Source organism: Chlorocebus sabaeus, chromosome 25 (genome assembly GCF_047675955.1).
Source record: "Chlorocebus sabaeus isolate Y175 chromosome 25, mChlSab1.0.hap1, whole genome shotgun sequence".
NCBI classification, from domain to species: domain Eukaryota; kingdom Metazoa; phylum Chordata; class Mammalia; order Primates; family Cercopithecidae; genus Chlorocebus; species Chlorocebus sabaeus.
Window position 1 is genome coordinate 33,332,889 of NC_132928.1, and position 16,976 is coordinate 33,349,864.

At 34.7% G+C, this 16,976-nt stretch overlaps 1 protein-coding gene across 7 annotated transcripts in view; it reads left to right on the forward strand.

Moving 5' to 3' along the window:
- Nucleotides 1–16,976, forward strand: part of KCNT2 (potassium sodium-activated channel subfamily T member 2) — a 410,159-nt gene that overhangs the window by 340,218 nt on the left and 52,965 nt on the right. For 4 of the 7 annotated variants that reach the window (XM_037985779.2, XM_037985781.2, XM_007989090.3 and 1 more), the window contains 2 exons: nucleotides 918–1,046; nucleotides 8,270–8,290. In XM_037985779.2, coding sequence (XP_037841707.1) covers nucleotides 918–1,046; nucleotides 8,270–8,290 — 150 coding nt within the window. The remainder of the gene's footprint in view (nucleotides 1–917; nucleotides 1,047–8,269; nucleotides 8,291–16,976) is intronic. The other 3 variants (XM_037985780.2, XM_007989091.3, XM_007989094.3) reach the window with 1 other exon arrangement.

Consider the following 16,976-nt stretch of genomic DNA (forward strand, 5'->3'; position numbering starts at 1 on the left):
ACCTGTAGTCCCAGCTACTCGGGAGGCTGAGAATGACGTGATCCCAGGGGGGTGGAGCTTGCAGTGAGCTGAGATCTTTTCACTGCATTCCAGCCTGGGCAACAGAGCAAGACTCTGTCTCAAAAAAAAAAAAAAAAAAAAAAAAAAAATTGAATGAATTTTTCTTTATTAACTGGCAATTTGAGACTGCCATAGGATACTATACTATCCAGGAAAATGGTGATCATGCTGTTTAACTCCTTTGTTTTATAGATAAGTATACTTTGTCCAGGTATACTGAATGAAATGATTTGGTAACAGTTCAGATTTACAAGAAGAAAAGGGGGACTACAATTTTTGTTTCCTGTCTTCTATCACTATGTTTATTCTACTATTCATCTTTCTCAATATGGGCATTATTAGAACATTGGGTGGAACAAGTCACCCAATGGTACTAGAGTGTCTTTTGCACTTTATATTTGGTAACATCAGCAGACCCTATACATTAAATACCAGTGGCAGCCTCCAGTTATTGCAGCATGCAGAATAGTTTCCATATGCTTTACATTTCCCAGTCAATTACCAGTGCTCTATTGCCTACTGATATCGAACTAATATAATGTCATACTGCCCTAAATTGAGTACTTGGATTTCTTAAGTTTGGTGATGCATAATAAATAAATTTAATACATGGATAAGCATGAAATATTACTTGGAGATTTCCAAATACTAATAATTTCTGCCTTTAAGAAGTGAAAAATGCTTGAGCCAGGGATGTCAGTTGCGGCTGCAGTGAACCATGATTGCACTGTTGCATTATAGCCTGGGTGACAGGGTGAGACTTTGCCCCCTATAAAAATAAATAAAGAAGTGAAAAGGTACCACTAGGTTTCTATTTCTGACACATTTAATATGTAAATAATATGTGTGTATTATAGATGAAAATCACTGCAGAGGACTTATGGATCAGAACTTATGCCAGACTTTATCAGAAGTTGTGTTCTTCTACTGGAGATGTTCCCATTGGAATCTACAGGACTGAGTCTCAGAAACTTACTACATCTGAGGTTTGGACAGAACAATATATTCTTGTTTTGATGTTTAATCTGATGAGTGCAATCATTCATAAGCTTATAAACTGATTTCTAAAAAATGCAATGAAAGTGAAAAAGATTGCTACCTGAATACGTTGTGTTAAATCTCAGAAGCAAATTTTTTTCAACTATTTGTTTTACTAAACTATGTCAGTATTCCAAAAAATATTGTTGGCTAAGCGGCTGTTCTAAGTCTATGGATGTTAGGCTTTAGATGACTTTTGTAGATCTAGGATTAGCTGTTTCTGGAGGATTATCAGGAAGCAAATTAACTATAAATAACCTTGAGGTTCTGACAAATAAGAAAAGTTCTCAGGGCAAGCAACCTGGATTTCTAATATATGCCCCTACTACATATATTATCATTTTGAAGGAAGCAAAACAAAGATAATTTAGTAAGTGTTAAAATTCTCATTTCTCAATCTGTAGATGGATGACCACTCTAAAGCCAAAAGAAAACTCTAAGAGTAGTGTCAGATCTTCCCAAAGTAAACCTCAGTAAATTTAACAGCAAACTTGATCCTACTAGTATGGAAGGAGAATCTCTGATAAGTTTATGAAGCTGAAAACATATTTACATTTTGATTTGGTCACTTCATGTGGTTCATGTTGTTCAAAGTAGTTTTTATAGCCTTAGTATAATATCACCTTTTAGGTTAGACTCTTTTCTGAAATAAAGATTTTGGATGAACGCATCATTCTATCAATACCTATAAAATTATTTAACATAAATTATGGTTTGTATTCTCAACAATTTTTTTTCTTCAGACACTCCAAAGTTATTACAAATTAAAAAGAAATTTTGGTTAGCCATTTCTTTTTTGGTCTGATACAAAATTACCTCAACTATGTGGCTCAGATCAGACACATGCATTTCAGTAATTTATATGATCATTAAACCACCTGGTGACAAAATTAACAAATCCCTGTATAGAAAAGAACTTTATAAAAGGCATAAGCATAATGGGGTAGATTCTCATTGTTGCTGTTAAAATTTATAGTTTGACACTTATATAAGTTACCAGCAGAAAATAGGTTAGTTTTTCTCAGGTGCTTCTTGGTGGTTTTGCTGTAGCTTCCTTCAGGAGTGTTAAATGGAGCTTTGTGGCCAGGCACAGTGGCTCACGCCTGTAATCCCAGCACTTTCGGAGGCCTAGGCAGTTGGATCACGAGGTCAGGAGTTCGAGATCAGCCTGGACAATATGATGAAACCGCATTTCTACTAAAAAACATACAAAAATAAGCCGGATGTGGTGGTGTGCACCTGTAGTCCCAGCTACTCAAGAGGCTGAGGCAGAAGAATTGCTTGAACCTGGGAGGCAGAGGTTGCCGTGAGCCAAGATCGTGCCACTGCACTCCAGCCTGGGTGACGGAGCGAGACTTCGTCTCAAATATTAATAATAATAATTTTTTAATGAATTTTTGCTGCCATCTCTTCTGCTGAGTCCAAGTTTTTCTTTTCCTGTGGTGGTTGTGGTTCACATTACAAAGAATGAGATGAATCAAGACAAAATTAGGAATGATTGACTGGAAAAACAAACCAGACAGTTAAATATGTAAGATGTTTGTCTAGATAGGCCTAAAATTTTAAGAATACTGGATTCAAAACAATATTATTTAATTAAAGATTAAAAGAAGATCAAGTGCTTTCATACCCAAGCAATTAAGGATGATCATGATCTATTCAGGCTGCTATAACAAAAAACCATGGACTGGGTGGCTTGTAAACAATAGAAATTTAACTCTCACAGTTTTGAAGGCTGGGAAATCCAAGATCAGGGGACCAGTTGATTACATGTCTGATGAGGACCTGTTTCCTGGTTCTCAGATGGCCATCTTCTCACTGAATTCTCACCTGGTGGAAAGGGAAGGGGATCTCTCTGAGTGTTCTTTTATAAGGCTCTCTCATGATCTAATCACTTTCCCAAAGCTCCACCTTCAAATATCATCAACACTGAGGATTAGGTTTTCACATATGCATTGTATGGTGATGGAGAACAAATATTCAGTCTATGCAAATAATTTCTTATTTGACCATAGCAAGTACAAAGAAGATTTTCATACAGTAGAGTGTTGCCATGTTTTTTTGTTTGTTTGTTTGTTTTTGTTTTTGTTTTTATCTCACATATATGCTTTGGGAATTGCAATGCAGTAAATTTCTGGCCTTGGTCAACTCCATGTCCATGTCAGTATTATGTATTATAATAATGTACATATATTATGAAAATACTTTTTTGTGCTGTTGGCATTGAAGATAGGAAAAGGATAACTGGGTATTTGAATTGTCATCAAGGAGTATTTAACTACATTTAGTCAACTCTGCCCATACCAAGTAAAGATCATCTCATTAAAATGCTTGTAATTTCTCAAATATCTAGATTACATTAAAAATATATATCATTGGGATGATAAAAGGACACTGTTTTTAAATAAAAATAATACCTTTTGTTTTTCTGTACTGAATTCAATCCGTCTTCTGGCACTCATATTTTTATTAAATTAAATTCTGCCTATTGTAGAAAGAATTGAGGCAACTAACAAAGATAAATAATAGAAACATTAAGCACTTTTTACAACAAAATATTTTAATAGGAACAGAGAAATTAATGTTACTCTACTAGTATACCCTGAATGCTACAGTTAAGCCAGACTTCTATTTTTAATTTCCTGGTAAATAAGGTAAAAAATAGCGATATGTTGACCTATATGGTAATTATGGTCTGATACATGAAAGGATAAAATTCATCTTGCAAAAGATTTGTTTTTCTTGGTCATTTGTTAAAAGAATGAATATATTATTTGCTTCCTGAATTTGGAGATTTTAGATACATGATGAGTAGTATCTATCTTTGCAAGATGTACTTTTGCAAGATGAAAAATTAACCATTAAAGTGCATATCTCTTACATTAATCTTTAACAAAAAAAGTAGAAAGGAACATCAATTAAATCTTAACCCAATAAAGACACTGAGATTTTTTTGGATTTAAAGAAGAAAACATTATTTTTTTCAGATTGTATAAAAACAAAGAAAAAGAGCTTAGTGGATCTAACAAAATAAAATTGACTCTGACAATTCACCGTATCTCTCAAATACTAGATGATTCAAAAACAAAGTTTTGAAATTTAAATAACCATCAGTATTCAAAATGGCCCTGTTCTCTTACTTGAATGTAAAGAAAGACACTAGATTTCAGGAAGTAGAAACTTCATTCAGTAATTACTATTGGAGAGTCTATATTTTTGCTTAGTTTTCTGTCAGATCTCGATTTTCCTCAACAGTTCAGAAATCTTTGCTTCTGTCACTCTCTCCTAAATGAACATATATTAAAGGTTTAGTCTATGGAAGTGGTCTGTGGCCTGTGGACCCTGGAAAGAGTTGAGGGCTAGGAGTGTCACACTGAATTCTGAATGCTAAGTTAAAAGATATATCTGTACACTTTACACTTCAGCAGATCGGAAGACTCTCTCCTAGAAAAACTGACCAATCCAAGTGGAAGGGCCTAAAAATACAGATGGGGGAGATTCTTTAAGTTTAGTAATCCAGCCAGATCGCCATGAAATGCGGCAATAAAAAGAATCTCACCTAGAGCTTTCAGATAAATTATTAGTCATTTACTCTAAGAAGACAACTAAAAATTCCCAACGGAAGTGAAAAAGCTTATAATATGAAGTTCAGGAAGTTATTGATAAACTAGAGCAAGAATTCAAAACATGGACAAAGAGTAAAGAAAAGATAAAATTAGAGAACTAATCTAGAAGTTCTAAGATTTTAATCATAAGATTTCAAGAAAGAGGAAATGAACACAAATTGAAGAAATATTATTGTAACGATTCTAGAAAAATCAGTAATGTGTTAGTTTCCAATTGGTAAGGGTTACCATGTGTCCACAACAGTGAGTTAAACAGTGAATCAAATCATCACCTTTCAAAACACTGAAGGTAAGGAGAGGATCCTAAAATCTTTCAGAGAGATGAGCAGGAAACCATAGGATAGGTCACATGCAAGGTCCTGTTTGGGTTTTCTCAACAGCAATATCACAAACCAGAAGAAAATGGAACAATTCTCTCAAGATTTTAAAAGAGTATTATTTTCAAATTAGAATTTTTTATCCAGTCAAAGCAAACTTGTGTAAGAGTTGAATAAATCAGATGTCGATTATATGTATTCTCCAAAAATATCCTTCCCATGTCTGCTCTCTAAGGAAACTACTACCACCAAAATGAATAAGTAAAATGAGGGAGAAATAATGATCTGCAGGAAACCAGACATTTTATGGAAACCAGTGACAATAATGGAGTGAAGGGGATCAACAGGATGGGGATGAAAAGACCCCCAGGCACAAAGGGAGACCTAGAGCAGGTCAGAAGGCTTCAGAGAGAATTCTTTAGGAAGATTAAATCTATAGACTTCCTGATGCATCTCAGTGTTTTAAATTAATATTAGACAGTAGCCAAAGAGTTCAGGATAAATTATTGCATGTATCTAAGTACATATCAAAGCAATTAATACAATAAAGCAATTATTGACTTTAGGAATATAACACCATTATCAACAATAAAGAATGTGTACAGGAAATGAATACTAATCACATACCTATATATGTCATCTGTAAAGTATACTTAATCATAGTATGTCCTGAATTTTGATCCAATAAAAATTGTGTTAAACTATTTTGAGATGATGAGGGCAAACGTAGTGGATTATATGGAAAAGATTGTTAATGACTCTCCTTGCAGAGTGAGAAGTCAATAGATAAAAGCAGAAACTGAAAAAAGCATGAAATAATAGTCAAGCGTATTCTATAGAAACAGAGAGAGAAAGAACGACATATCCAACTAAGAGGCAAAAGTAGATGGGTCTTATGAGAGGGAATTAAGAGAGATTATGCTATAAGCTGCTATTTTTGTAAACAAGCTATAACATTTTCTGACTGTTCAAACCATGCTTGTATAACTAATAAAAACACTAATAGATATATAGGCATAATATAGTGATATCATACCCATTCATTAATTATTTGTTTAGTATATACACATTTAAGTGCTAAATTCTACTCTGTACTATGAAGAACTTTTATTAAATATCAACATCTTATGTAAGGATAAACACATAATGTAAAGACTTCAGGCTTTGCTTTCTGGTTTATTCATGAAATTAAAAAAAAAAAAAAACTTTTAAAGGCAGATGCAGGTTTTCATGCCACATCATTTTCTTTAATATCTTCCTATGTTCTGAGTAGAGAAAACAAAAGTTATCATCTGTTATATCTCTGATATAACTACTTTGGTTGTGGGGGTGGGAGAAGCACTGCCGAATGTTTAGCTGACATTTTTAAAAACACAAATGTTGGTAAAGAACATTGATAATCAAAACTAGTAACATTTATAGAAGGCCTGGAATACTATCTCATTTTTTTTCTGATGTGATGTAGATTAGTGAAAGGAGAAGTCACACAAACACAAGCAGAGAATAAAGTGAGGGTGCACACAATGGCTGGAAAACCAGCCTATGGAAAACAGAGTAGAGATGGAACTGCCCATTCTTGATTAATCATATGTCCTCCGTGCCAGGAGAACATCTACCACCATCTATATGTTTCTAGTTCAGGGAATTTTGACAAACATCAGACACTCCTGGTTTGAAAAACATATACAGGAAGGACAGGGACACATATTACTCTTAGTGAACAAAAAGGATCAGTATTTTCCTTCTCAATCCATAATACAAAATTATAAAATGCAAAAAGGCTCCCTGAAGTCATTTAGTGGCAAAACCTCACCTTAATTTTCATGAGATTATTTATAATGTTTACTTATTTCATTTAGAGTGAATATTTATACTTTTCATTGCAGAAATATTAATTTTTGAAAATAAAGGATGCCCAGGTTCCACTGGGGGTATTATCTACCATATAGCATATAACATAGTATTAACTTTCCAAAATCTGAACAATTCTGAATTATTAAGCATATTTGTCCTTTGGTTAAGAAAAAGTAAACCTAAGTTTGCCTCCAGTTTTTCAGTGTGCAGAAAATCTCATTTGTTTGAAGTATACTATAACCAGTGAACATTTTACTAGAAACCAGAAAAACATCTTTTAAAGCATCTTAATGTACCAACATCATTTATAGTGTATGCAGTAAATTTGTGGAATGTGTTACCCTGAATTTTGGCCACTTTTATAGTGAATAAATCTTGTAGCTTCCAAAAATGTGCGTAGTGGAATAAGCATTGTCCCATCTGCTAATCAATAACACTTTACTATTAGAATGGGAAGTAGCATTTAAAATATATTATTAGGATATGAATTTACCTACTATAAAATCTTATTAATATTATTTTAATAAGGTTTAGGATTGATTGGTTTTAAAATTCTACCTGTCCATTCTTTGCTATTATTCTCTCAAACAACATTTATTCCATTGTGTCATGTATAAAGAAACCTGAAATAGTTTCAAGAAACCCACAATCAAATGTTTATTATGCATTTCTTATATTTTCAATTATAGATAATACCATTATAATCTTATAATAGTAATACCACATGAGTTATATTACAAGTTATATTACATCAAATAATATACTTGAAAATGTTACTTTCAACTATTCAAAAATGAATAGACTATTGTTCTTTAAACTTGAAGACTAAGACAGCATGATTTTTATTTGTAACCCCTACTTAGCTATGAAACATTGATTAAGGAAATCAATTATTTTAGATTCCATAGCCAATCTGAAAGCTCAGAATATTTCTGTCAACTAACTTAATTACATGTATATGTAGGAAAAAAAATCAATCTTACTGTAAGATCTGAAATTAAAAAATAGTACAAATATTAACACCAATAATGATTATTGAATGTCAGTAATTATATCAAGTATTCTGTTATGACTATAGTAGCTTTATGAACTACTACTGATTATTTTATTCTTCTACAAGCACCACTTTTTCTATCAAACTTAGGAAGACAATTTCAGACAAAAACAATCTAACAAGACTGAATATTTAAAAATAATAGCTTATTCTTTAGCTAATTTGGTTCAAAAGCCCTATGACAAATACTCATGAAATTGGATTTTGTTATGTTGGTATATGCTACATTTTGTCCTTGTTGCTGATTGTTACATGTATGTATTGTTTAGTCATTGTTTAAACTGTGTTTTGTGTGTTTCTTTTTCCCTCCCGTGTGTCAGTCTCGAAAAATACCATCACAAGTAAGTATTTCCTGTTTGTTTCCCTTTCCTCAAATGGTGTAATACATTAATTCAGAGCTGTTAAAGAAAAATAATACAAAATATTGAATTCAATACTCAGATTTTAAAATGAAATAAATCAATTAAACTTAAATGCATATAAATGCTTTATTTTCAAATTAATGTACTTATATTTCCCTAGTAAATTTCCTGGAATTTGCCATTGTAAAGATTGAATTCTAAGGAGTGTTTATGTTTCAATATTTTTGTGCTAATTAAAGTTAATAATGAAAGATATTTCAAGATATTATCGTGGTTTTTAAAGTGATAAGAAAACTAGTTTTCTTTTGCTTTTCAATTTTTTAGAGTAGGCCTCCTTCATCTACTATACAGGAGAACCCTTATGTTATTCTTAGTACGTTCTCTAATTAGACATAAAAGGTTATAGATTTTTTTTTTTTTTTTTTTTTTTTTTTGAGACGGAGTCTCGCTCTGTCGCCCAGGCTGGAGTGCAGTGGCCGGATCTCAGCTCACTGCAAGCTCCGCCTCCCGGGTTTACGCCATTCTCCTGCCTCAGCCTCCCGAGTAGCTGGGACTACAGGCGCCCGCCACCTCGCCCGGCTAGTTTTTTGTATTTTTTAGTAGAGACGGGGTTTCACCGCGTTAGCCAGGATGGTCTCGAGCTCCTGACCTCGTGATCCGCCCGTCTCGGCCTCCCAAAGTGCTGGGATTACAGGCTTGAGCCACCGCGCCCGGCGGTTATAGATTTTAGACTGATTTATTTCAGAAGCTGTTTTACTTAACAAAGGTATATGTAAATACTCTTAAGAATATTACTTACGTAATGTTTTACTTAACAAAAGTTTTACTTAACAATGTTTTACTTAACAAAGGTGTATGTAAATATTCTTAAGAATATTATAGTGAGACTACTTAAGATCTCTCTTAGCAAATTTCAAGCACGTGATAACATTAACTGTAGTTACCGTGCTGTACTTTAGGTCTCCAGAACTTATGCACTTTATAATAGAAGGTTATCTTTAACCATCATCTTCCCATTTCCCCCATCCTCTGGCCAATGGTAACCACCCTCCTACTCTTTTTCCATGAATTTGACTTTGTGAGAGAAGAACAACATGGATGAACCTGGACAAGATTACACTAAGTGAAATAAACCACATGTTTACAAAAGCTGTTTATAGTTTTTTTGGTCTTTTCTACACATCACCTTGGGGTGTTAATTGCTTTCTGTGGTTTCAACAATTCGTCTATGTTGATAGATGGCAAAGTTGAGTTTGTAGCTCTATCTGTTCTAATTCCTTAACATGAAACATGAATACTTAATTTTTATCCGGAAGATCCTCTCCATCTTATTATCTACCAGAATTACAAATATTTGAGTAGCACTAGGCACCAAATGCATCGAGGTAAGTCTTAAAATGCATAAGTAAACAAAAGATTTTTCAGAGGGTTGACATAAAAACTTCATGGCTATTCTTCGATTTAATTAATTTTGGTGGATTTAATATACCAAAACTCTCTTCTCTTCAATATCTTGCATAGTGCAGCCAGATTGATGTTCATTTTTCTTTATTCACATGATGAAGAATCTGTAATGTATGTCTGATGCCTACTATTTCAAATAAAATTTTTATTGCTGATTTTAAGCTACTCTATCCCCCTGTCCCATTCCTGGACAAGTCACTTATCCAGTTATTTTGCCTGACTAATTAGCACTGGGCTTGGAACACATTGATCTGAGTTTAAATCTTGCCCTCTCTTTCACTAGCTGTGCCTGAACTTTGGCTATATGTGGCAGACTGAAGATTAAGTAAAAAACATATTCTTATTTCACAAGGTAGAAAAAGGCAGAAATGTGTGGAGTGAGTTGATCAGAGTTAAAGGCAAGTAATTCTGTGGCAAAGCACATAGAGTAACATAGATCTTACTTCATCATTCCTCATTGGTGCATTGTTTTTGGGTGCATGATACCACCTCAGAAAACGTTCATGTCAATTCACTTGAAGTTATAAATAAAATATATAAAGTAAATACTCCTGTGATTAAGTACTTTAATATTAGTCAAGCATAGCTGTGTTCACTAACCTTCAGTGCATCCTAATTCACACATATGAACACACGAACACAAACTCACAGGCATATTATAAGTCTGAGCTCATCTATAACTTTGTTTCACTTTCTCTCTAACAAAAACTTTACTCTTAAATCTTTCTCTTACCTTATTTTATATTTTTTTTTCTAATATTTTCTAGTTCTACTGATTCTTAATCTCATTCATTCTCAAACCCAGGAAAGCATTTCTTACTTTCGTTATTTACTTACTTTAACTTAATAAGAGTCTCACTGGCACACTTACTAACAAGAGGCTATTTAATGCATCCAATTTATTTGATGTAATTTAACTACATAGTCATGGCTTTCTGTCCACTTAATGTCTTAAACTGCCTAAAGATCATTCTTCTACTTAACAATGCCACAGAAAGTAAATTAAGCTTTTAATCACAGTTCCCTGTCAAATGGCTGCTAGTCTACAAAATGAAAACTGAAGAGAAAATTATAAAATTGATTTAGGTTCCCTAGGTCTTCATAAGGAAGTCATGATCTGTAAGCAGTGGTGTATTTAGATCCAAAGTGTATTTTAGATAGACTATTTACTTAAGAATACAAATATTTGTATTTACCAGGTCTGAAATTATTCTTTTCTTTAATTAAAGCATTGCATGTAACATAGAAATTTTCTTTCCACAGGCTCATTTATCCATTGGTTCTTAGATGCTGCAAAGGATAAGGGAATTATGCATGTGTGTGTGTGTGTGGTTGTGTGTGTGTTTAAAATGTTTTGTGTGTGGTTGGAGAGGTGCTGTACTCACGTTAGAACCACTGTACTGGCTTTTGAAAACTTCATAGTTAGGTCTTTTCTTCTGGACTATAATATACTGAAGGTGATAGAGTGATAGCCCCTCTGTCCTACCTTATAGTGTGTAGGCTTTACACATACATGCACACACACACACACCCCGCATGTTGAAACCATTGCTTTAGTCTATATATTTCGGTAACTGGCCTACCTTATAGTGTATAGGTTCTACACTTACATGCACACACACATACACACACACTCACATATATACACATGCATGTTGAAACCATTGCTTTAGACTATGTATTTTGGTAATTCTGAAAAAGTGTAAATTGCACTGCTAAGTTAACAGAGCTAGCAATGAAACCATGATTCTGATGATGCAAACCATTTGACTGCCTGTATGCGTATGTTGAATTTGTGTGTTTATACAATGCTTTTCTCTTTGTTGATTTTGTTTGTAAGTCAATTATAGAGTCTAACGTGATTCAGCAGTCTAGCAATACTCTTTACAAATATATATAAATATGCATAATATATACAAACATAAGTATACATACTTAATTTTGTTTGTGTGTAGAAATCAAATATGTTTTTATATTTGGTGATTTCTAGACATCTAGACATAAAATGAACCCTTTGGTTAGGGAAACCATTCCTTAGATTTCTAATAAATGAAAAGTTAATTATAATGAAATCAGTCTTGATTTGGGCCAGTCTGATTTAGACCTTGGGTCACTATAGCCCATACCAAATAAATAGTAGATGGGTAAAGACGTCTTGAGATCCAAAAACAGAGTTACCAACTTTACAGCAATAATAATTTTGGTGCTAATAATATTATTTTAAAAGTTTGCATTCACTTTTAAAAGAAAAGCAATTCTATATCTTCAGAAAAGATAAAGAACATTCCACTACTGCACAGTGAAGGAAACAGTAGTAGTCTGATTTCATAAGAAAAACAACTAAAAAATAGTCGTAGTGACATAATTGGAGCCATATGATGGAGAAACATGAGAAAATTAAGGCAATTTTATTAAGTATTTAAAATAAATTTCTGAATAGCACAACTGAAAAATTATGAGTATTTTAGAGAAGGATCATAAACCTTAAATATGGGAAATCGTTGTTTGGAAAATTTATTTCTCAGGGTCACCGGTAACCTCTGTAGCATACTTGTATGAATGCAAGATGCATGACCTGTATTTGAAACGCCCACTATAAGCATTCTAAATAAACTAATAACATTTTCTCAATTCTCCTCTTCTTCAGTGTCTTTATGACGATAGATATTTTTTATGGCACATAGATTAGAAGGAAAAAAAGCTGTAGTAAGAGCTAGTTGATAATACCCAACACCTCATTTCATTCCAAGAAAAATACATCTTCCTTGACCTCCATGATAGTTAATTTTTGTATGTATTCCCATATTCTTAATTTCTCATTTCTCTTCTGCTTACTGCTCACTGCTCCACAGCTGAGAATACTGAGATATAAAACTTGAAATAGCTTACCTCTAAACTATGCCTATGTTTTTATTACTGTATCCCATGTGCTTTGCGTAAGTGCTCAATATATATTTACTAAAGTCAGTCACAGATATCCTTCTTAACATAGAATCATTCTTTCAAGTCTGTTCACACTTACATTAATTCCATCTTTATACAATTTTATTTGTACCACCTCTGTCATTAATTTTAGTACCTATTATTTTACCCTTAATTATTATGTAATTGTTTATGATTGTATACCTTTGATTTTTTCACAGATTACAAGATGCGAAGGGGATGAGACATGTATAGCATTATTTCTTTATTATTATTATTTACCTAGAACTGATGATGGTCTACTAAATTGGATATAGTTCTGAGGAGAATTTTTACCACTCCACAGAGGCAGTATGGAGAATTCACCCAAAATATGGTTTAGATGTTAAAACTGAGGATGCCACACATGCCCCAATAGTGTTTAATGAGTTTTGTTTGTTTGTTTTTTGTTTGTTTGTTTTTTGTGAGGAGAGCAAGATGGACTCCTAAGTAGGTCTGAGGGAGCAGATCATTTTTGTTTTGGCCTTTATCGTGATTAGAGTTTGGGTTTTGGGTGAGATTTCTCATGCATAAGGAGCGTAAACTTCCTGCCAGGGAAAAAGTAAGAAGTGCTCAGGCTTTCTTATCAACTTGCTCAAATATGGGGCAGAAGATTGTATAAGAGCTTGAAAGTTGTCAGCAGTCAAATATCAAAAATGGAGTCAGACACAGTTGCAGTGTACCCCTGATGTTGGATGGGTGACTGAAATGTGCCTTGTTTCATTTAATAAAATGCTCCATGAAGCTTGTAGCCTGTGGATAGTAGGGAGATGAAAGTTATCTTAAATGCCTTGTTCAAAAGCACAGCGTTGTGTATTTTGGAAAAGTGAAATTCATATCTTAGTCACTTACAATGATGTCTAGAACATAGAAGGTGGTGAGAATTGTTTTGATGAGCCTTGTATTATGGTCTTAAATGTGTATGTGTAAAGACACATGTGACCTTGATTATTATTTTGTGTATGTATAAGGCAAGAGATTTCCTTTACCCTGCAGAGGGCAACCTTGGATAAGGAATTGTTTCTGCCATTGGCTGGACCAGATGGCCAAAACACAGGCAGTGACCCAAGAGTTTGTAGAAATGTGCAAGTGGGAACTGTTATTATCCAGGGTGTCTAGTGCTCAAATGACTCCCTGTTAACCTTTGGGTCCTGTCCTTTGTTAGGTCTGTCATTTTAAGGGATCAAAAACAGCAGTTCTCGAGTGAGCTTCATCACATTTAACACAATACCACCATCCATGCATTGTTCACTTGATTAATCCCAAGGGGCTCCCTAGGTTGCCAAGGGATTTAGGATAAGAGTGACATGCTCAAGTACCATGGCATATGACAGGTGAAACTTTCCCCTCTTGCAGGTGGCATATATCCAAGTTTGACCCTTTCCTATAGAGTTTTTGGTGGCTATGTCAGACTTGCAGGGTGATGCTTTCATAACCAAAGGCACAATGGGCCACTGAGTGCAGACTCCTGATCACAGGACATCTGATTTCAGTAGAGCTCAGTATGCAACCAGCAGTTGCCATTCTAATGGTCTATAGCATGTAACCCAGGAGGAAAGTTTTTTCTACCAGAAGCCCACGAGCACCATTATGGTTGATGCAGCAGGCAGTAGAAGAGGTGAACAATGTGATCGCCTGTTGTAACTGCAATTTGGAGAGATTCTAGAGCCTTTTGTTTTAAGGGGTCTCATTCAGTGTGAGCCAATTTGTGAGTAGGAGCATAAATGGACTTAAGTAAAATGTAATACTTTTTAATGAGGAATATCTTCCATCTGAAACCCCAAAAGGCCTTAAAATGTTAGCTTTGTCTTAACATTGTGGATACTGACAGGTCATTGTTTCTTGAGACTGTCAATGATGAAGTAGCCTTTGATCAAGTAATGTTCAGAAATTTGACTACACTTGGGAACCTTGCAGTTTGTATAAGGCAATGGTCTATTCTTTTGTGTGAGTTCCTTTTTCAATGTTTATTCATCCTGAATGAGTGTGTCAAAGGAATCTCCTTGGAAGAGAATGGCATCAATGTAATGTCATACCTATTTTCCCACAGAAACTTGGATGCGGTAGAGATCTGCTTACAGAGGGATTGTTTGTGACTGCAGAACTGTTTAAATATCCTATGTGTAGTCAGGTAGAGAAGTTTGAGTTCTTTTGAAGGTAAAGAAAAACTACAAGCCTTTTCCTGTAACTGTGGGGATCGGCATCTGTGTTGTTACAGAGGCATAGGCAGCAACAGCAACAGAAGCATTTTTGCTGGGGGCCAAAAGAGCTATCTCCTTTTAGGAGTGTAAGAGGCTATCAAAAGAGGCACTTAATAGAACATATTTGTCAAATCCTTATGACTTTATGACTGCAAAGTATTTACAAATTGATGATTGAATGGAGTCAGTAATGTCACCGAGTGATGGTGGCCTTAATATGTGGAACCACAGCATTAAGCTTAGGATGATCTACTACCAGGCTCCACTTATTTTTTTTTCAGTTTTGAGAACGGGCCAAATTTGACTATTAAATGGAGAAGAAGTGGTGACTATTACCCCTTCTGTAAATAGTTCTCTGGTAAGGGATTCCAATCCTTGAAGGACTTGTTCCAATTATTGTAGTCCTTATTAACTACTTACATTGAGCAGACAGAATGTGCATGAGGTTTTATATTGCCAAACTACTTGTATGTGTCAAAGATCTGATTTGATTTACTTTAATTTGCCATTAATTGAATCAGAGCATCCATGTCTACTATGGGACATTTTTATACAATATCTGTTATGACCGTGGAGAATTTAGGCTAGAAAGTAATTCTGATGGTTAAGATAAGGTATATTTATTTGTCCTGTATTTTATATGTGATAATCACCTCCACCAGAGTAAGGGGAGGTACCTTTATTTTAGTGAATCCCCATATTTAGGGTACTTTGTTTGAATTTAGTGTCATCTCCAGTGATAACTATAGTTCAATCCTCAACTTTGATTAAGGTTCTGAAGTTTTGCCAATGGGTGCATCTCAGGAAACATACAAGTTAATTTGGAGCTTGTGTTGTAGAGGCACAACACCATTCACCAAACTTACCTGTCTTTATAAATTCTTCAAGTAATTTAAGAATTTCCAAGTGGGACAAATTTTAGACTTCTGTTTACATTTTTGTTTTCTCCTGTGTATCCAGTTTTCTGTTTATTCCTCCTATATCCAGTTTTGTTTTTGTTGTTGGGGCTGGTGTTGTTTTTTTGTTTGTTTGTTTTCTAACCTGCTCATATTTACAAGCCTTCTCCTTCAGAGTCTCAAGTAAGTATCATCAGGGTTATGGGCCTCCCTGGTGGCTGTGGTTGCTTCATCACATTTTAAGTTCCCTAGGTTGAAGTTGGGTTTGAATTAACCTCTTGGGTATGCCACAGAGGCCCGTTTTTGGTTTTCTCTATAACTGTGGGGATCAGGAACTGTGTTGTCATGGAGGCATAGACAGCAACAGCAGCAGAAGCATTTTTTGGGGTGGCCATGTACTCCTTTTAGGAGTATGAAACTCAGCATTCCACATGGTAACTGTTCTTCTTCCATATAAGGAACCACCCAATGGAACTGTATAATGCACAAAGTAACAGGTATTTTTCCCAGGACACACTGTAGAATGGGGGCTGATGCATGGTTGAAACATACAACCAGTGATCACACAGTAGGAATTATTCCCCTGGGCCTAGTGTCAGTCACATTTCTTACTGGATCCCAACCACATGATTCAGTATGAGACACAAAGATAGGTCTGGGCAAAGACACATGACATGGGGCTATTGCCAAACTCCTGTTCCTAAATATTACTGATGCTTCCAGGCATTAAGATCATTTAATTCTGAACAGTAACTTGGAAAGACTCAGCAAATGCAGCATAAAGTTGCTCCGGTTAAAGTATCAGCTTTCCAGGAGGCAGGAAAACACCCAAACAGCATAATTGTCTCCATACAACACAACAAATTAACAAGGCAAAACATAAGAAGAAAGACCCCCAGCAGTTGTGGTCATTGCTTAGATACCCCTTGCTGTGCCGATTGTTAAGACTAGCTTTCATAGATGGGATAATACATAACCACCATCCCAAATCCGGTCCTGTTGAGACTGATGATTGCACACCTGCACCAAGAGGGTATTGAAAAGGGTACAACTCATATAATGAGGCTTTCTATGGAGAGTGAGGCAGGCCTCCAACCAGCTCAAAAAATGGCTTGGGCTGGAAAGAGCAAGGAAAAGAAACTG